Below are 23864 nucleotides of genomic sequence, written 5' to 3' on the forward strand. Positions count from 1 at the left end.
CAAGTCACTCAGATAACACAGGGGAGTGAATCCCTGTAGAACAGTGTGGCAAAATTAATGTAGAATGGTCAATTATTAATCCAGAATTTCTCACAGACAGGACCCTTTGTACCTCAGACATCTAAACACCTCAGGGAGAACTGCTCGGGTTATCTCTTGGAGAAGTTAAATGTCATGGTGTTACTGTAGAATGTTTCACTACACCAGCATATAATCTGGAATAAGAAATTGATCATTGTGTAACGGATTTGTTCCTGTTTTTTCTCGTGACCCACTTTGACCTCTTAGATAATTTTCAAAAGGAAACATTTTGGGGTCACAGTTTAAAATTTGAAAACTTGGATACCTTAATACCACAAAACTTCATTCCTGAATGCTATGAAGCTATCAGCCAAGCAGGAAAACTGCTGTAAAAATGTGAGAAGGACTGGTATGTTTAACCCAAGGGATGATAGCAGTGTAAAGCAGTGCGAGGCAATGAAGCATGCCATTCGGCTTTATATGTGACTCATGGAGGTTTTATATTGGAAGTCTGTCTACTGCAGTGGTAAGTGGACAAATCACCCTCCTCCTACATCACCGCCTCAACATGCATGCATGTACATGTGCGTGCGCGCGCACACTCACACACACACACAAAAGTTCTTGCATTTGCACCCACCCAAGCCAGCAACCACTGCCACATATATCCCAGTATAGGCTGCTGATAACACTTGTTCATGGCTTATATAATTCATTTACCTATCTGCAGGATTAACTGACCCAGATGATGATGATGCCTCTGAAAACCTGAGGCATTTCAATATTTAGTGATACCATGTATCGTTTGTCCAATGCAATTTTAATCAAAATGGTAGAGAAAAAACAGACTGAAAGGTAGTGTCGTTGAATCCCCATTATTGCAGTTATAACTTAGAAAGTGTGCATTTACATATATATATATATATATATATATATATATATATATATATAATGTATTATTGTATAAACATGCTGATTATGTTTTTTTTTTGCTTCTGTATGTGTGTAACAATGTAGACCTTGCGCATGAAAGTATATATATATATATATATATATATATATATATATATATATATATATATATATATATATATATATATATCAATGAAGAAATGTGAAACGTTCCACAGATGCACATTTGTATAGTGAATATATTACACAGTGTTTCCATTATGTAAGTGTACTAGAGGGATCATCCAGTGTGAAACACCTCATTCAGATTGAGAAGAGCCGAGTGCTAGCTAGGCCGTGAGCTAAATATTGCGGACCTACATGAAAGGAAGACTGACTGCCAAATCCTGTAATGGTCTCTCTGCCTCTCATACGCCTCCCCAAGTGTTGTCTCTTGACCGGTTGAATTGTGTTGTCTCTTGACCGGTTGAACTGTCGGTTGAATTGTGTTGTCTCTTGACCGGTTGAACTGTCGGTTGAATTGTGTTGTCTCTTGACCGGTTGAATTGAGCTGAGATTTAATTACTGTGCCCCTGCAGGGATGATGCATGGGGAGGCGTGTCAGAGGTGGAGAGACCATTACAGGATTAAGCGGTCTTCCTTTCATGTAGGTCTGCCATATTTAGGTCACGGTCTAGCTTGCACTAGACTCTTTTCTATCTAAATGGGGCCAAATTCAACCAGTGAGACTGTCTTTCAACGTCAATTGAGAAATCGAATCACCTGTAAATGTGCCTAACAAGCACGTTCTGATGGGCTTCCAAAACACCCACGAGGTGGTTTGAATTTGTTGTGTCGATATACATTTTCTGATTGAGTATTATCTTGCTCTCTCCTGAGAATATTGAACCGGATACTGGTACGTGTGCCATGAATGGCTTCTGCTGGCATTTTATAGATTGGAATCTCTTTAACGTTAATGATTACGTCTTTGAGAAAAGAAAATGTGGTGGCTCTGCAAGTTTTCTTTCTTTAGAAGTGTTCCATGTACGTCAAGAATGAGATGCAGAGTTAAGTGATGAAGTTGTCTACTTTGAAAAGAAAAAGATTCCAGTTTTGTCAATAATGCTATTGTGTTCTCTCCCCAGAGGAATTAGCAAAAAAAGCTGTGATCAATTAAGAAAATACCTGATTGAATAAATACCATTGCTGGGATTAGCCAGAGTTGTTAATTATCACATTATTAGTGTGTGGTGAGCGTACAGGTTTCTCCTGTGAACCATTAATTGATGGCTTAATGAGTCATTTGTTGCTCTTGCGAAGAAGCCCATTTTTGTGCCATTGGCCTCATGGGCATGCTTGTGGACAAGAGCCTTTGTATGGAACTTCTAAGATGTAGAAATGCCACATCAATTTTATATGAACCCTAGTCTAGGGTAGTGCAAAACGCATAGAAGTTTTCAGTTGATAATCGGCACAACACGCATATATGTGTATCAAATGAGGATGGTGAAGAAGATGTGAGCTGTTGCCAAAAATTGAGGGAAATTTTATCTATTGTGGATTCTGTGCAGCAGTCCTGTATGTTTTGTCTAGAGTACATGTTGAAAAAGTTTTTTACGTTCATGGGTTAAATGGTCACGGAATATTGAGTCTGTGATGAGGAAGATAAGATTTTAGCTTCATATTATTTGCTGTTTAAAATTGGGTGCACTTGTTTGGAGATGAGAAAAATAACCTGGCGTTTAGAAAGACATGGGTTATGAAGAAAAACATGGGTTGTAAAGAACAGTGTTGTGAATCACAGCAGAATTCTCTCTTCTGTTACACAAGTACAGCTGTAAAGACTTCGAGTGGATGAAGAAAAAAGTGGAAGAAAAAATTCAGTGAAGGATATGATATCACATGGAGCATTTTATTTCAAGCAAGATTGAAAATTTTTATAAAGAACTGATTTTTTTCTGCGTGTCGTCAGATATAACTGGTTCAAACCACCAGACGGCAGCTGTGACAGGTAAACTGTCGCCGTCTACTTTAAGTTTATGGTACCTGGACCGTCTGACTTTCAGACTGAGGTTGACAAGTATCCTGTGTTTGAGACCAGAGGGGCTCCACTTGTGTAGACGTGAAGAGGCTAGCGCTGGACATGCTGACCAGTAGATTTTAATTTTTTAAATGGCTAGACAGGCTTATGCCTCATTGTAATAATTCTGATAGAAGAGCACATATAGGAAAGGGATGAATGATTGTAAAGTTTCAAGGCATGGAATATTAGTTAATCTTGAGATAGACAGCTGAACTTGTTTTTAGACTTTCTTCGTTATGCTTAAGCAGTGCAAAATATTTGTGTTGATGAATGCAAGGGATCAAGTACAGTACAGGATTTTATTTTATTTTTTTTTTTAATTTGAAAAATTAGTAATCTTCTTTCTACATTGATAAACATTTCTGTATCATGTACTTGTGTCTGTCAGAACAAAAAAACATATACGTATCATCAAATGTCACTGCTCTGCCAAGGAGATAGTGCCCCTGGAGTCAACAAAGTGAACAGATATATTGTACCTCATTGTCTGTCTGAGCTATAGAATATATAGACCTGAATTATGCCAAATTGCACGTCTGGCTGCCTGGGCTCCGAACAATACACCTGTGTAGGCTTCTGGTTCCGGTGACTGTTTTATACAATACACAGGTGTGTAGACAGGTGAACTACAGGTATGTGGTCCACTTCCTGGGAGCTTTTAATCATCACTGGTTAATTAGAAGGTGTGCAGGTATCTCTTGACCACAGACTTGAAGTGACCAGTGAGGAAGGAAGATGCGAGACACTTGTGCTGGTTTTGAAATTTTGGATAGGATACACTAGACTTCAATATTGATGGGTCAACTTTGACTGGAACTTTCAACTGACCAGTTGTGTTGATGTGAGACAGGTAATGGTGGTGTGAAATTCAAATAGGCAAAGCTTAATGGAGAGTTAAAGCAAACGGAATAGGGAAATAACATGTATCGTTGGATTTGGTGACCGCAGATTTCTACAGAGCTGTATGCTGCAATAGATAGAAGTACAGGAATGCTGGTATTAGATTCACATAGCACAAACCATACATGAGAATCTGTAAAAGGATTATATTACCAGTGCAAAACTTTCATTGGGAAGAAATCATCATTGTGACAAACGGTTATATATGGGACATTCAACTTTCAGTCTGTTGGCAGCTGTAACAAGGTGGTGATAAACTTGTCCTCTTCTTTATATTTATATTCTAGTATATTTATAACAGAAGAATACTTTAACCTTAACCAACAATTATACACACTGCTGACTAAGATTCATGCTGGTTTCATAATTTACGACTTAATTTGCCAGGAGAAAAGCCATTATATTGTACAGCTGAACTGATTTCACCCATATTTGTGGCTGGATCTTTTCTAGCAGATCTTATAAAAGGATCATTTCAATAGACATTTTCATAATATTGTGAACTTCCAAGAAAGAGCAAAAATTTTCCAGTACAAAGTTTGTGATCAGAAAGAAGAAACTCAAAAAGCTTTACCAGATTGTCTTGAGCAAAGATAGAGAAAACTTAATCTTTAATTACCACTGTCTGGGACTAGGTAATCATCTTGCCATTTATTTTTAAATGATCACATTAGAAACCTGTGTTGAAATAGCTGAGTTACACACACACACATCCTCTTCTTGTGGATTTACAATCACTTGTATGACATCATCCACATATGGGGACTGTCACATTAGAAGGTACGAGCAGTTTGGAGACGACGACAGGTCATTAGTCACTGCTGGTACAGAGAAGATAGAGCTACATCGGCCCTGACATCCAGCGTTGACAATAACAGGAAGCATCTTTCTTTGCCACATCCAACTGCCGATCTCTAATCATCACAGCACAGCAATTATTACCATTGATTTATCTGCTATTTTGTCTGGATAATTACTGCTGGATATGTGATATCTGCCTGTACTGGTGGGAAAGGTAGTTGTGGATGTAGTATTATGTAGGAACAACTACACAGGATAAAACTTTGCCGTCAGTGCTAGATAAAATAAAAATACAGAGGATAGCACAGGATTTTTTTTGGATTATAAACAGATACTTTGCAATTGTCAATAATATTCAGGTGACAGATGTCTCTGGATGATGTGCAATGGATATTTATTGTTGATTATTGATTATTGAATCATATGTGTAATGAGCAGCATCGCAGTTTCTTCTGTGCAAAACAGTTGGGTTTGCAAATAATAGTAGGACAAGGGAATTTTATGTGCAGTTGCAGTTTTTTTTACTCATTTTGCATTAACTGGATGACTTATACACTGTTACTGATTTATTTCGCAAGGCACAGCATGTACAGTGAGTCTGTTTTGTATTCTGAGTACAGCTAAGAAGTCAAAAGTTTAGCCTGAAGACACATTAAAACAGTTACAAAACCGACAGATCATATACCGTGAGAGCTTGTGTTTGTGTTGAAGGCAAGGACGAGATCCATTAGTGCTGGTTGCATTGTTGCAAAGGTTTTCTGTCATATGAGGTGAAAAAAATATTTTTTCAAAGAATCTGCTGAAGTGATTGGAAGATTTTCAAGCTACCTTTTGACAGGACAAGGCTTAGGAGACTTTGCTTCGTGGGATGCCTGATCCACACAAGTGAATGATTTGCTGGTTTGTTTGCAGAACTGCTGCCTTTCCTTCACTGAAAGGTGTTCATAGTTTGAATCTTGGAATAGCTTATGTCTATACATAAAGCATTGTTGGAGATAACTTTGAGGTACACTACATTTACAGGGAAGATCAAGACACAAATGTGAAGTTATGCATTTGTTTCTGTTGTAACAGTATTTCTGAAGAACGATATTTCTGCTGCTCCTAGGGAACAAGAAAGTGATATTTACACAGGACTTTTTGATTCTTAAGCTGTAGAGACACGTTTCTGAGTATTCTGTACAGAAGTTAAGAGAGATTTTTGTTCAGGGAAAAAACTGTTGCAGTCTCCAGGTGGACGTATCTGGTGTTTGAGATATCGCGGGATTTTTGATTGTGCAGATTATGTTGAAGTCGCTGAGAATAAAGATGGGACAGCCCCATTCCAAGACACACAAATATACTAGGTGTGGTAGGAGGATAAATAATGTTAAATTGACAGGTTAGTAGTGGGTGGATGGGTGTTTGGTCTTTTCTTTCCCCATTTTCTCTCTCTCTCTCTCTTTCTCTCTCTTTCTCTCTCTCTCTCTCGTCACAGAGGGTTAAAAATTCACCATGATACTTAGCAAAGGTTAAGATAATTATATAATGCCTATGAGAAAGGTTGAGTTATTAAGCTTACTATCAAGGTGGTTTATATGTCTAGTGGCTTTTTTCTCTTGTTGGTGGGAAAACCCAAAGTTCTCACAGATCAGTGATGTGATGCATCATCCAGTGTGTAGGTGCAGGTGCCCCCATGGCAAATGATGGTTAGAATAGTGATGATTTAACACCCCATTTCCATAGATTAGATCAACCTACTTTAGATCGACCTAACTCCCTGGGGGTTCACGCTAAATAGCTGTCAGTCGGGCGGACACGAAAGTTAATTACCCCCTTCCAGCTTGTAGTAGGCGGGACGGACATTTTAGTTGGATTATCTGAAAGTAATCTAGTGAGACTCCCCACGGGGATAGATCGATCTAAAATCTATGGGAATAGAGCCTAAGATATGTTTTGCATTGTGTGCATGTGTGTACATATGTGTGTGTGTGTGTGTGTGTGTGTGTGTGTGTGTGTGTGTGTGCATGTGTTGAAAGATTTTGTGCAAGGGATTATGTAAAAACATTCTACAGTGTGTTTGTGCTCTTGTCTATATATTAACAAAACGCATTCTTTATTTCAGAATTATTACCAAGACAATATGTTTTCCCTTTCTCTAGGAATCCTGAACTTCTAATGAACCCATTGTTTTTGCAATCATGTTGTTCGTGTGTTAACAGGTCAGCAAAGTATTTTCCCTGTCAAGCTTATTGTCATCACAGGTGTTGCATTTGTGTCCTGTCATGACCAAAAAAAAAAAAAAAAAAAAAAAAATGTAAAAAAAAAAAAAGTGGTTTTTCCCTGCATTTCCCTAATAGCTTCTGTGGATAGCAAAGTTCATGTTTAATACCTTTGATGGTTTTTTTATTGACATCTTTGCTTAATATGATGATAAATTGGGTCATGCTTATATGTACAAATGTTGAATGTTCACACTGCATTTTACATGGTACATTTCAAAACTTTATAAGAAGTGCTTGTAAGAAATAAGTCTATGTTTAAGAATATCGCAGCGGTTCCTCATGTTGAAGCAGCTTCAATAATTGTCTTCTGTTCTTTCACCTGCTTCTTGGTGCTTATGTAACTCACTTATTATTTTTTTTCTACAAAATTGAAATTTATCATTTGCTTGCTTGAACATTTTTCCAAGGAACAGTAGGAACGCTCAGACAAGGTCTAACTTAAAACAATTTGGGCTCAAAGCATTAGATGTAAATTTTTGAGAGACAATGGGGACCCTTGGTACAAAAAAGACCAATGAATCTATTTAATCCAAATCCTGACATCCAAACCCCTGATTTATCAATTTGGTTGCCTGATAATTCAAGTTGGCTCAGTTTACAGTTTGAAGTACCCCTTGTCTGAACGGTCTTCATTTTGATAATGTCTATTATTATCTTTACATAGGGTTTCAATGGTTGTCATGGAAACAGTGCAATTTCTTTCAATTTGCAGAATAATTTGCAGAATAACTTTGCTTTCTTCAGCAGCTTCAAAAACTGAAAATGTGCAATTTTTGGACTCATTACTTTAGATAATTGTGTGTTGCATCACTAAATTATTTGTTCCAAGGCCATATTTTTGTTTACCACGAACTTGTCACTCTATTTAGAGAAGCAAAAATTCTTCAGAAACATATTAAGACTTTGCAAAGTTAAGTGATTTTAACCCTGTTTCGTAAAAGCTCACCCCTTCTCATTCTCTATTTCTTTTAAATCAAAGCTCAAACTAATCGGCTCAACCACTTGGCATTTTTTCAAGAAATAGACATATATTTGTCTTTAAAATCTCTAACTTGATTTCCTGTTTCCTGCAATGGTTTGTGTTAACTTTGAAAATAAAAAAGAAAGAAAGAAAGGGGGGTTGAATATAGAAGAAAAAAAAAAAGAAATGTTGGTTGCCATTGAAACCTGTCTTACTTCACTTCTGCCCAGTATTCATACATTATGACCAAATAAATGATGTAAATGCCAATTATTTATTTATATTTATTTTAGTTTAATCACGTACATGACCCTTGAATGTTTCATTTCTCCCTCTTCTAGCATGTGGGTTCTAAGGTGTAAATGCATGATCCCCGGTTCTTCTATACAACATTATGACTTCACAAATGAGAACTTTTACAGGTACAGCATTTGAATTTTTAGTTGTCTGAGACTTTGCTTCACAGTGTTGCACCTGCACTGCACAGAGTGATAATTTCCTTGATTGATTGATAGATTCCTGCACTTTATTCTTTTCTATTTTGCTTGCTTGGTTGCTTGCTTTGAGCTATTAATTGATATGTATCAACTGCTTTGGAAAGTGAAAAAAAAAACAAAAAAAAAAACCCAGAAATTCATCTTTAAAAAAAAATGGTTCAAGAACATTTCTTATTTTATATTTTATTATGATTATTTATTTATTTATTTTATTTATTTATTTATTTATTTATTAGAAGAATAACAATAAGCTACAATGAATATTCTAGCAGAAGTAATAATTAACCCAGAAAAAAAAAATCCTCAAGTGGAAAAAAAACCCCTTGCTAATGTGCTTTTAGTTCATTGCCCTTTTCTTAAGCTTGCCAGGATTAATTATTCAAGGATATTATCTTACCTTTAACCTTTCTGTAAGATTAGAGTCAGGAATTTCTAGGAAAACAGACTTTGCATAAATGATAGACAAAGGGTAGTAGTTTTTGATAACATCTAATAATCTAAGTTATTTGTTGATGGTGGATTTAAGGGATGTTACCTTATCTTTGATCTGTTTGTAAGATTAGAGTCAGGGAATTCGGGGGAAAACATCAGACTTAGCGTAAATGCTTGATAGTGGGCAACAGTTTTTGTTACCATCAAAGTTATTTGTTGATGATGGACTTTAGGGGAAAAAAATAAAAAGTTTTTTTTAGTGGGCAAGCCTATGGTGTAATGATAAGAAAATTGTTCCAAGGACGTCACATAGCCAAAGAAGTAGATTTCATCATCATGATTCATGTGATGCAGAGTTTATAGTAGTGTCCTTCAGGAGGGAGGATAGCTGAAGGTGATAGACAATTGATTATGTCACCACTTGCTGTATGTACTTCATATATAATGTACACTCGTCAAAATTATAATTGAGCAAAAACGAACAAGTTTTTAATGGACGAAGAAAGTGAATTCTTTAAAAAAAGTTACCACTGAGTGTTGGGGTGGGGAAGTACCAATTTTCTAAAATATTCAGATTTGGCACAGTATAGATAGGAATTGGTAAACGTTTGAAGGCTTTGCTAGCAGTGCTGATTGGCAGTGTGTGTGTAGTTTCATTCCTGTCTCCTGCTCCAACCTGCTCTTTCCTCACCCATCTTGTTGCAGTGTTGATGTGTTCTGTCTCTACTCACTTTGTTCACTTGAAAGTTAAAATTTACAGTATTTATTCAGAGAATTTCGAACAGCTTAATGTAGAAGTATGTATTATCAGTTTGGTCTATTTCCCTTAAAGTTGTGAATGAGAAATTTGTGGAGGGGTAATATTGTGTTAAAAGGGGGAGCGTGTTATATGTCTTAGTCTGTTGGATGTAAATTTAACTAAATGTGACAGCCTTGTTTATTGTGAGTGTGTAAAAGGGTGCCAGTAAATTTATAAAGTGTGTTAGATGTGACAGTATTGTAAATTGTGATAGTGTGTTAGGTGTGACAGTCTTGTAAATTGTGGGAGTGTGTTAGGTGTGACAGTATTGTAAATTGTGACAGTGTGTTAGGTGTGACAGTATTGTAAATTGTGTTAGGTGTGACAGTATTGTAAATTGTGATAGTGTGTTAGGTGTGACAGTCTTGTTAATTGTGACAGTGTGTTAGGTGTGACAGTCTTGTTAATTGTGACAGAAGTGACAGAGTAGATGCACAGATACATGTGGTTAGTAAGTAAGTTATATTTACAAGTCCCAGTAAAATTAAAGGCAACTGGTTGGAATCCCAATTTCACTGAAAGAATATATTTTGTGTACTAACATAAAATGTACTTATTGCTGTGTTTCTTTCTGTTTGAGTTGGCTTCTAGAGAGTATTTGAGTTTTACTAACCAAGTTTAAATGATATGACTGATATAACCCTTCTACATGGGAATTTAACCCTTTCTGTAAAGATGCAAACAAGACAAAAAAAAATTCCTGCAGTTGTTGCTGTTTATCAAAAGACTGATTTTCTTAATCTTGTGAATGGTATTTAATATGGCATTGATACTTTATTCATACTTAAAAACATGAAATGCCCCAGTATGATTTTCCCTATATCAGCACAAGTCACAGCAACAAAGTATTCACATTAATCATTTGACAATCTTGTCTTGCCAGGTAAAGATGGTAACAAGGTTACCACGGTAGTGGCGACCCCTGGTGTGGGTCCTGATCGCCCTCAAGAAGTCTCCTACACAGACACCAAAGTGATTGGCAATGGCTCCTTCGGTGTGGTCTACCAGGCAAAGCTCTGTGATAGCGGAGATTTGGTGGCTATCAAAAAGGTTTTACAAGACAAGAGATTTAAGGTAAATGCTCGAGACGTAAGGTTTTTAAAGGGGGGGGGGGGGGGGGGGGGGGGCTTTTAAGTGACTGCTATTTAATGGCTACCCTCTACCAAGTCCACTGATTGATTTTTTTTTCACTAGATATTCAGAGATAATGTCTCTGGCTAAATATAGTCAGTCTTCTAGCTTTGACTAGTGGAAAACCTATAATGCCTATAATATCTGCTGTCCTGGTAGAGGGTGTGTAATCATAATGGCCATATTATATTTAGTTTTGTATAATTTTAATATTATCTTTCTAGTATGCATTTGTTGACTTTCTTCTTTACTATTTCAGAATCGTGAACTCCAGATAATGAGAAAGTTAGAACATGTAAACATAGTCAAATTAAGATTTTTCTTCTACTCCAGTGGAGAAAAGGTGAGTATGTGACACCTGACAACCTGCAGAAACTGCTTGGTAAAAAAAAAAATTTTTTTTTTTTGAATGAGAAAAAAGCAGGTACTTGTGACCCCTTAATACTGGCAAATAGTTGCTGGCAATAGCTATGTAGTAGGCATTAAGAGACTTTGTTTAAAATAAGTTCCTCTAAGATGTATTTTTTTCTGAAAATGACTAGTTTGTATATATCAGGTCTTTAGTGACTCTAGTAAATTTTTTTCCTCGTTTCCAGAAGGATGAAGTTTACCTGAATTTAGTGCTTGAATTTGTCCCAGAGACCGTGTACAGGGTAGCACGCCAGTACAGCAAGCATAAACAAACTATACCTATATTGTATATAAAGGTAAGCTTTATGGTGTGCACACTTTAAATGTTTTAGTCTTTTGTGTAAGTTAAGTTGACACCAAGTACCTGTAAGACTCAAAGACCTTCATCCCAACATTTCTCTCCATTTGAATGTATATCAAGCATTAACTTGATAGTTCTGATAAAATTTAAATTGAATAGCAGTTTGTGATATTTCCTCACATTCCAATCCAATCACTAAACTACTCTCAGATATTATATTGTCTTTTCAGCTCTATTTGTATCCACATATCCCATAGACTGTGGTATATAGAATACATTTGTTCTCATCTTTTCAGCTATATATGTATCAACTGTTCCGCAGTTTAGCTTACATCCATTCGCAAGGTGTGTGTCACAGAGATATCAAGCCACAGAATCTGCTTCTAGATCCTGAATCAGGAGTTTTAAAATTATGTGACTTTGGAAGGTAAGAAGTGTATGGTGAAGTTTTCTAGACTCAAGCTTGTATTAGGAGTGTTTTGCCCTTTGGTTATGAATATTGCATTTGGTTGAGGAAGGACTTAATTGAAAAAGGGTACTTCTTTAAATAAACAATAGAAGATCTTGATCTTGCTGTAATTAACATTATTGCCACAGAATATCTATAATTTAGTCAAAGGGAATATTGATTTTTTTTCACTTATGTGCCATTGTTTTTACCTTATATTACCTGTTAACTTAAAAATGCCAATGTCTGTGTTTTCAGAATATTTGGCATTTTTTTGTGCTGTGTCATGTATTTCATACTTGAAATCATGACTCATAGTTTTATCTCTCTTTTTCATTTCATTTCAGTGCAAAGGTCCTAGTGCGTGGAGAGCCCAATGTGTCCTATATATGTTCCAGATATTATCGAGCCCCAGAACTTATATTTGGTGCTACTGACTATACATCGCAAATAGGTGAGGTTATTAAGTGCATTAGATGCATTAGTTAAAGACAGAAAAAATTATTAAAATCTATGGAATGTAAATGAAAATTTAGTTTCTTTGAAGTCTTTGCATCAACAAATGATGGAAATTACATTTTCTTCTTGTGAACCTTATGGAAAGAAAAAAAAATGGAAAATGATTTAAGTTTTAGTTTCTTGTTGTGTTAGGGTCAGTTTCTCCATGACTAATGTCCACTTTTGTCCACTGGTTTCAGATGTGTGGTCAGCAGGTTGTGTCTTAGCTGAGCTCCTCCTTGGTCAGCCAATTTTCCCTGGAGACAGCGGGGTGGACCAACTTGTAGAGATAATCAAAGTTCTCGGAACTCCCTCCAGGGAACAGATCCGGGAAATGAATCCAAATTACCAAGAGTTTAAATTCCCACAAATCAAGGCACATCCATGGACAAAAGTGAGTTTTTTTCAAAGATCATGATTTTTTTTTTTTTTTTTTTTTTTTCAAAATAGGGTAGGGGGTATTTATGTTGTTTACATATACTGCAGTAAAAAGTGTTATTTGATTAGAATTGGCAAGAGTTCACAGTCTCACAAATTTAGGCACTAATCTTATGATATAACAGTCATTATTATATCATGAACAGATTTTAGAAAATGTTTAAGAACTTGTTTTATAATTTTTTTTTTTTTTTTTTTTTTTTGAAAGTAAGTGATGTAATCACCCTTGTTTGTCAGTTTATTCCCAAAGCAAATTTACATCAGAGTTTACATGTTAAACTATTGCATGGAGTCATATTTGTCTACTTTGAACTTACTAACAGCAAGAGTATTTAATAATGTTTTGTTAACAATTGACTGTTTTTTTGTCTGACAGGTGTTTCGGCCTCGCACACCTCCTGAAGCAATTAACCTGGTGAGTCGTTTACTGGAGTATACGCCAGGCGCACGGATATCACCGCTAGAAGCCTGCGCCCACAACTTCTTTGACGAACTGCGAGATCCAAATTGCAGGCTGCCAAATGGAAGGGAGCTCCCACCTTTATTTAACTACACCCCTCAAGGTAGATATTCCATCGGACATTACTATGATTAATATTCCCTATGGTAAAATTAGTGAAACTCTTAATTATTTATTGTTATTCAGAGAAGTTTTTTTTGTAAACTTAGACCCGGAATATGCACATAAACACGAACACACGCACACGCATCACAAGCATGAACTTTGTGGTGTAAAAGTGAATTATTTTTTTTTTACCTAGTCATTTCTATTATTTCAGAACTCGCAATTCAGCCTTCACTGAATGCAATCCTAGTTCCCGCTCATGTCCGCCAGCAGCAACAGGAATCACCTGCCGCCCCCGCGGTCAGTCCCCCACAACAGAATGACACTAGCAGTACCCCTGGGGCTGAGGCCACTCCCCCAGGGGCGGCTGCTACAGGGGGATCGGCGTGATGAAGGCGACACACCCCCCTGGTTCATTACACTGAGACACTTACATACTTGGAGAAAGAGAGTACCCGATTGTGTATATCCTCATTTTAAAGCAAGGCTGGGATTTATATTCTGTGTGTATGAATGTCTTCTGAGAGCTGTAGACTATGTTTGTTTGTTTGTTTGTACACAGGATATGTGTACCAGGACCTGGAGTACGTGTAGGATGATGGGTTTTAGTTATGATCAGAATGGTTTCTTGGAAGGATTGAAGAGGATTGGAAAAACATGAGCTGGAAAGCCCTCTGGGAGGCAAGACCAAGGGAGAAAAAAATTCAAATTCTCAGGCAGTCTTGTTCAGCTAGCAGTTCTAGTTGTGTGCCTACTGTGTCTACAGCTGCCTGCAAGCTCCCAATGTCTCCATCTGGGACAGCTTCCGAATAGTGTCAGACATCACGGGAGCCTTGGGGACACATTTGTTTTAATTGTTTAGTCATCACCATCAACAATAAAGAAGGAAGTGCACACGGATTCAGTTCAGTTGCATTAGTTCCGAAGAGCATTTTGTATATCCTTATAGGAAATTGTTGTAATTGACCTGTTCTTGAGTATCAGTGAGGAGCATGGATCCAGTTATGGTCATTAAGAAAATCCACAAAGAAAAGCAGCCATATAGAGCGAGTGTGTTAGTTGTGACGGAAATGCAACTCTGTTGCGATGGTAGAGACAGCCAGTGAGACCAAACCAGCTCAGTGTGTGTGATGTGGCTGTAGTGACCCCGAATCGTGCCACTGCCATTGGTTGCAAGATACTGTTCCATAAATAAGGTTGGACATGCACAAACTTTTATGAAGTGACAGTCCTGGTGTGTTTGGATCAGTGAATGCAGGCTCTGTATCTATACACCTATAAATATGTACTGGATGGAGAAAAAGAAACGAGTTGCGGAGCTCTCTTTTTGAAGAAACTAACAAGATGAAGCATGTTGGGGGGAATTTATTGATAAATAGGCAGTGAAACCAGTGTCTGCCTTTATATACAGGGTGTTTTCTTAATTTTAGCATAAACTGAAACTTTTTTCTGTAAAGGAAAGTACTTTATAAGAAGTATGCTGGAGGCCTCTGCTGGCTAAGAAATTAATGAATTTAGGACGGATGAATGATTGGTCCTCAAAAGAATTTCCTGTAACAATTTTTCCTTTTATTTTGGAAAATAACTTGAGACTCAATATACAGTGGTGGTAAGTTCCATCCAAAGTTGTAGTGGTTTTATGGAGAAACAAAAAAAGGAAAGAAGACAAGAACATTTTTATGTTGATTTTATTGCTGAATATAAGTGTAGATGTCTGTGAACGTATGTTTGTATGTAGTCATGGGAAGTGAACCACATGGGCCATTGATTGCCATAGAAGCTGGAACAGGAACTTGAATTGGCTAGCATTTATTTCTTTGTTCTCCTTAGTGTTGTTATATTTTCACCATCAAGTTATAATAGTAATGCTTGTTACAGGTAACTTAGGGAAACACCTGAAAAAGGTGTGATTCTCTCCCCCACTATCTGTGATTCTTCTTCTGCGAAGGCAGAACAATACCTCCCCCTAGTTTTTACTTCTTAAAATGATATAAGGTTGCAATTGGTTTTAAACCTCAGTTTTGTTTTGGCAATGGCAATGATGTCTCTGGTGTTGGCTACTCTATAATTAATGAATTGCAGGTGATTAAATATATTACTCTTTTAAACTATTTTTAAGCAGGAAAATTTGCTTGAATTGTAGGAGGGGAGTGGGCACAGTTTCAGTTCAGAGATACTCCCCCCCCATGATTATAGTTTTTTATATTGCATGCATTGAATAACACGGGGTGCCTTGTGTTTTCAGGGTAACCGTGTCAATTTCAGTCTTATGTTTTATGCGCAAGCACATCAAACTTGTGTTCCATGCGGAATATGAAAGTAAAAATTTCCCAGAAATGGGAGCTGGAATTCAAAGTTTGGTGAAGTTTACAATTGTTGGAATTGTCATTTATTTCTGATTAATTAATTACTCTTTTTGAAGCTCTGGCTTAATTTGTTATAAACAGATATCTGAATTGAACTTGGGGTCATTGTTACACTGTGAAATCTAAGTTTACTCACCTGAATTATAGCCTACAATATGGCATATTATTGTTATTTTTAAAATTTGATCAGAACTTAGATCAACTGAAGAGTACTTCCTGCTACATAATGATAATGCAAAGACTCTGAGGCAGTTTTAAATCATTTTGGATGGAATTTATGCTGGGACTTCCAATAGGAAAATGCTTTTTTTTATCCAAATGACGGTTAGTGTTCATTAAATTGTATATTACACCTGGGAGGCAAGGAGTATGTGTTCACAGTTTGTTTAATATTTGTGAACAGAACCGAGTGGGTGGAGTGTGAACTGTGGGGTGAATCCTAACATGGTTGTTCTTGCACTGTTTCTACAGGGCTGATATAGACCATAAATTGCACCAACTCAGAATGGCCAAATTACCGGGGAAAAAAAGAGACCAGTTCACTGTTTAAAATTAGCCTGGTCTAAAGGCATCTCAAGAGCAAGCCTGGCAGCAAGAAAGGTATCTGCTTCACACTTTACTGGAGATATAGCATAAGGTACAGCAGTCATCTCATTGATGTAGAACCTGTCATCCATTTGTTGTTCTCAAATGACCAAATTGCTCAGTACACTGGATAAAAGATGGGACACAAATGTGAAAATACACCACTTCAAATATAGCTGATGAGTTTTAGCCAAAGGACAGATTAACACCGCTCTACAGCTCACACCGTATTCACTCACAACTGTTCACACTGCATGTAGAAAATGTGAGCTTGAAAACTGAAACCATTCATTGTACTATATCATCTTAACGCCTATAGCATGAGGTTCATTACGTCTTTGTCATAAACCCACCCCCTCTCCTCTGGGAATGGACCAGTCCTACTTGTGATATGAGGAATCAAGCTGGACTGTTCCATTTCTATGAGAAAGGGGGTACATGTGCTGTGTTTGTTCTCATCACATTGTATAAACAATTATAAGCACTGTAGTGAAAAAATCAATGTGTTGAAATTCTTCAGTCTGTACTCCTAGTAATCCTGTAATGTCTGTAGCCATATTGTTACTATTGTATACATGTATATGTTGGTATATGTATATATATAAATATATATATTTATATGTATGCTGCAGTGGGTTATACTGTATTAGCAGTGTAGGTAGACAAGGGCAATGCTTTGGTGACAATTTATATGGTGATCACTATGGTCACCTTCAATATGGTAACTGTTTCTATGGTTACTGACATTGTAATCCGTTGTAAGGATGTTGTTGAGTGCATTGCATCTGAATCCTGAATAATTCCATAAGATTTTACTCATTTTATGAGCACATGAATTTAATTCTTAGTGATTAAGTTATTAAATGTGAACAGAACATCTGTTATTTTAAAGAACACTGCCTAGCAACCCTTGTAACCATGACAACAATATGGCTATTTTCATTATTTTCCTTGTATGTAGTTACAACATAACATAGATGGATTCAGCATGTAAAATAAATTCATCTAGTCCAAATATTGAATTTTTGTTATTTTATTCTGCTCAACTGACAAATAACCTGTTAGCACAGTGAACGCAGTAAATCTTTCAAGGGAAAACACAAAACATTATTTTGGCATTAGCATGAGATCATCAAAAACGCAGAGGTAAAGATAAAGGCTTAAACCATCTAAGTGTTCTGTGAACGTATAATTAAAACTGCAACAAATTAAAAATTAAAGTTCAGTATGTCGAAAAATCAAAACCTTTGTCATTTTTTTCCGATGAATACAACAAGCGCTGCAAAATTAGTCGTAAATGTGAATATATTTGTAGTATGAACTTTTTTTCCTGCAACCACCCTTTCCGAAAGTTACCATTTCGGTTATGCTTCTGTAAATTTTATTTTGTCTAAGATGAGATTTGGCCTGGATTAAGGAGACAACGAGGACCAGCTGCTTTATTTTGACATTCTCATGTATGGGGCTATTCAGAATACATGCTCCGAGTACTAACTGATCCGCCGACTAAATTTGGCAAACGATTTCCCGCTTATTCCATGATGGTCTCCCCGCCTCCACACGCGCCGTCACTGCAGGGACCTAGCACTTAAACGTCGGAGCCGATATTTAATCCGTTTAATGGTGCGTGTGGAAGCGGGGAGACCATTGGGAATCAGCGGCATCGCTTTTGAAGTGTGGTCGACCATAATTAGTCGGCGGATAAGTTAGTATTCGAATCTTCTAAATCTGAATGGCCCTATTCAGATTAGGGGACTAACTAGTCCTATGGTCAAATATGGCGACCCACCACAAAGCTTGCCGTCTAATCCGCTAATAGACACTGAATAGATATCCCGTGGGGAACTATTCAAGTGGGTGGGACATATTTGACTTATTTTTATTATATTTGACATATTTGATTGGTCCGATACGGGCGCTCATATAGAGATCCGAAAATTAAGCTGGTGCGCATCGAAAAAAACCAAAACGGGATATTTGTTTTATATCAGATTTGCAAAGTAGCTGTTGCAGGTTACAAAAACCAATTTTTTGAAAATCAACATGATTGGATAATATTTATGAAAATAATTGATTTTTTCTTAGTTTAGATCTAAGTAAAAGCAACAACATCAAGTGACACAGAAAAACGCATCTTTATTCACATCCCGATCCAATGCGGTAAATAATAATCCCCGACCTCCACCTGTTTGTGTAGGACAGACCCATGCAACGGCCAGTCTTTATAGTAAACTGCCTGTCCTCTGTTCATCCAGGCCCCCCACCACCCCAGGGGCCCTGTAGTCAGGATGGTATGATTACAGTACGCCAGCAGTGCCAGGTCCATACTCTCTGCTTTCCTCACTTTGTCTAAGAAAACTACGTTTTTAAGTATTAAATTTTTACGACACCAAGACATGTCGTCTGAGGTGACTATGAATAAAGATGAAGGGAACTTGCGCTGAAAGTAAGAAATGGCGCGTAAGATGTAGTCCTTTGGCGCGAGTCGGTCGCCGTATTTCACGCTTATTTCTGGACGGAGGGTGCGCTTAACGTGAATCCCAATCGTTGGTGCTTCTTTGGGAACGCTGTGCTTCAGGCGGGTTTTCTTAATGAAACGCTCGGCGATGGTGCGGTCGATGTTCCCGTTAAGTAACTGCTCTCTAATGTCGCTCTCCACGTGCTCAAAATATCGCCATGATTTAAAATGCCCCACTAGTTCCAGATGAGCGTTCTGTAAATCTGTCATGCCTTCATAATAGCGACAACAATCGGGTGCCTCTGTTACTTTTTTGTACTTAAATCCTGGCTGCCAGACGCTTGTTACATTTGTCTTTAATCTCTTAAAATCCGTCCGAATGGGATTCCCAATGTATATCAGTGGCACGTGGTTGTTAGCTTTGGCTATGCCGTATAAAGAAGCATACAAAAATATCAAAGTTCCTAAGTCGGCTTTGGCGAAAGTTAAAATGGTCATGTTGTACTTCCCGTCAGGGTTTGGAATTTTTGAAAGGGTCACATTTTCCACATCTTTCAGAGCATCGGAAAGATCCCGGAATATCCGTATATTGCCATTTTCGATCATTTCCATCCCTCTCATCTGCGTGTGCAGACCCCCAATTTTGTATAAATCATAGAGGTCGCTCCCGTCGCCGTAGCGGGATTCGAAAAAGACCTTATTGACGAGAGCTTTAAACTGGTCCCTTGCGTCTGCTTCTAATTTTGACGCTACCCTTTGAAACGCTTTCGCCTCTCTGCTGGATTCTAGTTCGTTGTGGTGCTTTTCTTCAAACAACCAGAGTTTGCTGATGAGATAGACCACACCCAAGGAAATCACGACAAGTGTTGCGTTGAAGCGTTTGATCTGGATAGAATTGACCATCTTCAGGGATGTAGAACCTAGGCCTGCTGTAAAAATAGAAATTAGTCGTCTCATAAAAATGTCTTATAGACATGCTTTTTCTATTTTGTTAAAACAAGCCTAGATATATATCTATTAAACAGGAACTATCTTTGAAAGGCATTAGGACTGACAGGCGTCATCAGATATTTTTACCTCGAATTTTTCCTTTTCTTTTCCCCCCTCAACATTGCCAAATGTTAGTAGAAACGCTTGTAGTAGTGCTATATGCCAATAAGATCTGTCATACGGGGGGAGGGGGGGTGTCTTAGGGTGCTTTCGCAGAGATTTAGATCGTTCTAAAGATTAAGATTTAGATCGACCTAACTCCCTGGGGGTTCACGCTAAATTGCAGTCAGCCGAGCGGGCACCATAGTTAATCACCCCTTTACAGCTTTTAGTAGGCGGGACAGACGCTTAAGCCGGCCAAGCTGACAGTAATCTAGTGAGACTCCCCACAGGGATAGATCGATCTAAAATCTATGGAAATGGGGTGTTAGGCGAAAATAGGGTAGCTATTATCAGCTGGTCGTCTGTTGGACTTAAATTCGTTTCAAAGAAGTCCCTGTCTTGACACAGTTTGCAATATCATCACGTTCTTATTAGGATGCAACATGCAGGGCGTACTGTTTTGTATTATTCTTTCATTCAAATGGCTAATTGGAGTGATACATTAGTTTGGTTGCCGAGGGTTGACAAAAGTGCAATATGCCCCTGGCGGATCTCGGTTTTTGCTGTGTGTGTGTGTGTGTGTGTGTGTGTGTGTGTGTGTGTGTGTGCGCGGGCAACAAGCACGAGCAATATCGCTTATATGTAGCAAATGACACGAGGTCACGCATCCAGTCATCAGAGAAATATGCAAATGTAGATGTGGGATAATATTGCCATCAGTGCGTGAGGGCCTGTGTGTGTACCCGGTGGACATGCAGCACTGTGTGCATATGGGAACTCTAACGATGAGATTTAAGACATTCGCCTGTCAGCTCATCTGGTTAAAGGTCGTCATAGAGCCATGCAGAGGTGACAAAATGACACAATGTACAAAGACAGGAAAATATTCTACGTTAGACCCATGGCGCAAGGGTCCTTAGATAGCACCTGTCAACTTAATCTGCTATCAGATATTTATTATTTAGGGCCGTGTTGAAGTAACAAATCAACAAGATATCTAATTAGACCAAGGCTTGGGGAGATATACAATTATATATACCTGCAAACTCACCTGGTGTTTGTCCTTGTTACACAGAAGTGGTAAGACCCAGACCCGTCATAAGACAGCTGCAAAACAGCCACAAACAAACACGCACGTGTCCCTTGCACATAGAATATAGAACAGGAGTAATATGTTGCCTAAATCGCCTTTTCGTCTCTCTCTATATTGTCGTGAATAATGCAGCTACGCATAGCGAGTGGTCTTAATGGCTCTTCGTCACGCTCGTGGAGTCTAAAATGTACTTTCTTATGCAAATCGACATGGTCCATGCATTTAATGACAAATTTGGTTATCTTGTGTTATTTTGACTCTGGGGCATTTAGTTCAATTAGCAGCCTACTTTGAATATTCTGTATCCAGTAAAACTAGTTGGTGACTGATAGCCAAAGCGGTAATTACGTAATGTGCGTTATTTTAATGTGCCTTAAATATCCAATGTTAAAAGGATCTTAAAATGCGTTTTTAATGTTAAAAATTTTCATCTGACAAAAACACCGGCATATCTCAACCCGTGGGCGTATGATAAATTTTTGATGCGAAGTTTTTGGGGAAATAAACCTTACATTTATGTGTTCCCCGGTAGTAACGTTTAAATACAGAAATGTAAAGGTATGTATGTTATCTGTGTTTAAAACTGTCCCAAAATCATATTTATAATTGTCTACATATCCTGCATTACTCCTAATCGGTCACAAAACTGACCTTAAAACCCATAATATACCTCAAATAAAACAACCTGATGTCGATATTACCTTCTGAAATGTACAGGAATGCATGGCGGTCTAAACATCACGGGAAACGTATACTTAAATTAGAAAGGAATTGTTTAATTAAAAATTGCGTAAAACAAATCCAAGTACAGGGACGAGTGGGACAATAATTCGAGAGTTTGAGAAAATAACCCTTTTTAATGAAAAATCCAGATAGGATACCTTCAAATTTAATCATATTACTTAACGACAAGTGCCAATGTGGTAAAGAAGAAATGGAAAAGAATAACAAAAGGGAAAAATCAAACCTTAAAATATAACACGAAAACTTCCTCTCATAAGAAGGCTAACCCACGTTCAACTTTCTCTCTCTTGAGAGATTATTCCAAAAAAAAAAAAAAAAAAAAAAAACGGAATAATTTTCAATGTCCGGATGCATTCATTAACCATTGGTTACTTCGGGAAAATCGTCATATGCCCAAGGCAATTTTTTCCCTAGAACGAACAGTTGTTATCTTGTGACTCACACTTGTATCCACTGGAAGATTGTTGATTTTAAAGCTACGAAGTTAAAATGGGAAGTTTACTTTTGGATTGCTGATTGAGACCAAAAGATATGTAGTTGATATAAATATTTGGCGCTAAGCTCAATCAAGTTGATGGTTGATAATTTAATCTTATTATTTGTGACAGATTTAAGTTTCCTTTTATTAGTTATGACGCTGTTGACACCCAATATGGTCTCCAAAGCTTAAAATATACAACACTGGTCAAATAGGTTGTCCCACCCCTGATTCCATGTGCTTTTATTTACGAATGATCACCTCACATGTGTATATATATTGCCATAAACAGTGCTTTTTATTCCACATACCATATCTTACATGACTAATGGTTTAGAAAATACAAAATAACGGCGAAAATATCCATATTTTATATCATTTACTAACACTTGTAACATGTAACCCCTCAAATCCAATTGAAAAGACGCCACCGAATATCACCAAATTTACACACAATTAGCATTGCAATGTGTTCGTTGAGGGTCCCGTGTCTAATAGCGTGTGTGTCTACAGCGAACTGCAATTATCTCCTGTAGGCGGCGTGACAAGCCTTCAACAAGGGTAACAATTCTGTTTTGTGGAATATTATCCCATTCTTCCTGAAGAGCTTGGGGTGTTGGTCCCGATTATAAGGGGGTTAGTTCTCCTCTGCATTGCACACTCCAACTCATGCCAGAGGTATTTGTTCCATCCTCAGAACATTATTGTGTTTCTGCAACAAAACACTTCCCAGACGAGAGCTGTGAGCAGGTGTGCTGGCATGATGATTTTTCCAATGTTTTACTACCTCTTAACCGTATTTAGCCATATTTTAGTTGTGTCTTTGCCTCTCATGCATGTAGGGGAAGTTGTCTTCCCGTGGTCAGTATAAATGGATAATTGCAAATGCAAAACTGTGGGTAAATGTTAAGTAGAGAGACTATGGTCCGTAGCCAGCAATTTCAAAGTTGGTGGGGGGGGGGGGGGGGGGGGGGGGCGTGTGACTTTTTCTGAAAAAGTGGACCTTTTACCATGGAATCTCTGTGCACATACATTACATTTTATCCCCGGAAAACTCTCTCTCTCTCTCTCTCTCTCTCTCTCTCTCTCTCTCTCTCTCTATATATATATATATATATATATATATATATATATATATATATATATATATATATATATATATATATATTTGTATAACAGAAAACGCTTGAAGTGATGGGTGTGTGGGTGATAACGGATATGTGCCTGGATAGCTGTGTGGATAAGCGGACAAATAAATGGATGGATGGATGGATAGATACCTTGACTGTGTAACATGTGTTAAAGTCTTGATTTGTGAATAATGTGTAAGCGGAAGAATGCGGCCATACTTCTTCTTTTCATACCTCATTCTTCATTCTTTTCTTATCTTACTTTAACTCGTGTATAGGATATTATCGTTGAGAGAGAGAGAGAGAGAGAGAGAGAGAGAGAGAGAGAGACCACTCGACAAAATAAGAGGTGGTCTCGACAAGGATTAACAGGGAATGTCAATATTTATTAAAATACTTAAAGAGATAGTGTCACAAAATTTCCACATCCCAATCTCAAACAAGAAATGCTTGATGCTTAACCCCAAGTATCCT

At 37.5% G+C, this 23864-nt stretch overlaps 2 protein-coding genes across 7 annotated transcripts in view; one reads left to right on the top strand and one right to left on the bottom strand.

The window, feature by feature from the left end:
* Positions 1 to 17410, top strand: part of LOC106175040 (glycogen synthase kinase-3 beta) — a 32926-nt gene extending 15516 nt beyond the window's left edge. Inside the window, exons 2-10 of one of the 4 annotated variants that reach the window (XM_087018489.1) lie at positions 8266 to 8346; positions 10536 to 10726; positions 11043 to 11126; positions 11380 to 11490; positions 11792 to 11922; positions 12291 to 12397; positions 12642 to 12835; positions 13256 to 13442; positions 13659 to 17410. In XM_087018489.1, coding sequence (XP_086874615.1) covers positions 8319 to 8346; positions 10536 to 10726; positions 11043 to 11126; positions 11380 to 11490; positions 11792 to 11922; positions 12291 to 12397; positions 12642 to 12835; positions 13256 to 13442; positions 13659 to 13834 — 1209 coding nt within the window. In that variant the 5' untranslated portion in view covers positions 8266 to 8318 and the 3' untranslated portion in view covers positions 13835 to 17410. Of the gene's footprint in view, positions 1 to 529; positions 548 to 3885; positions 6081 to 8265; positions 8347 to 10535; positions 10727 to 11042; positions 11127 to 11379; positions 11491 to 11791; positions 11923 to 12290; positions 12398 to 12641; positions 12836 to 13255; positions 13443 to 13658 lie in introns of those variants that run through there. The other 3 variants (XM_013556850.3, XM_013556849.3, XM_087018488.1) reach the window with 3 other exon arrangements.
* Positions 17411 to 18511: 1101 nt separating this feature from the next.
* LOC106153096 (galactoside alpha-(1,2)-fucosyltransferase 2) lies at positions 18512 to 21217 on the bottom strand. 3 transcript variants are annotated; one of them, XM_087018491.1, is made up of 2 exons: positions 20985 to 21217; positions 18512 to 19782 (listed from the first exon to the last, which is right to left on the bottom strand). In XM_087018491.1, exon 2 carries the CDS (start codon positions 19754 to 19756, stop codon positions 18536 to 18538), a length of 1221 nt encoding a protein of 406 aa, XP_086874617.1. In that variant the 5' UTR covers positions 19757 to 19782; positions 20985 to 21217; the 3' UTR covers positions 18512 to 18535. The 3 variants fall into 3 exon arrangements, with proteins under 3 accessions (XP_086874617.1, XP_086874616.1, XP_013382346.3); XM_087018490.1 differs by having other exon boundaries at positions 18512 to 19779; positions 20997 to 21216; XM_013526892.3 differs by having other exon boundaries at positions 20997 to 21216.
* Between the last annotated feature and the right edge of the window lie 2647 nt (positions 21218 to 23864).

This window comes from Lingula anatina, chromosome 7 (genome assembly GCF_051362555.1).
Source record: "Lingula anatina isolate TDL-2025a chromosome 7, LinAna3.0, whole genome shotgun sequence".
Lineage (NCBI taxonomy): Eukaryota > Metazoa > Brachiopoda > Lingulata > Lingulida > Lingulidae > Lingula > Lingula anatina.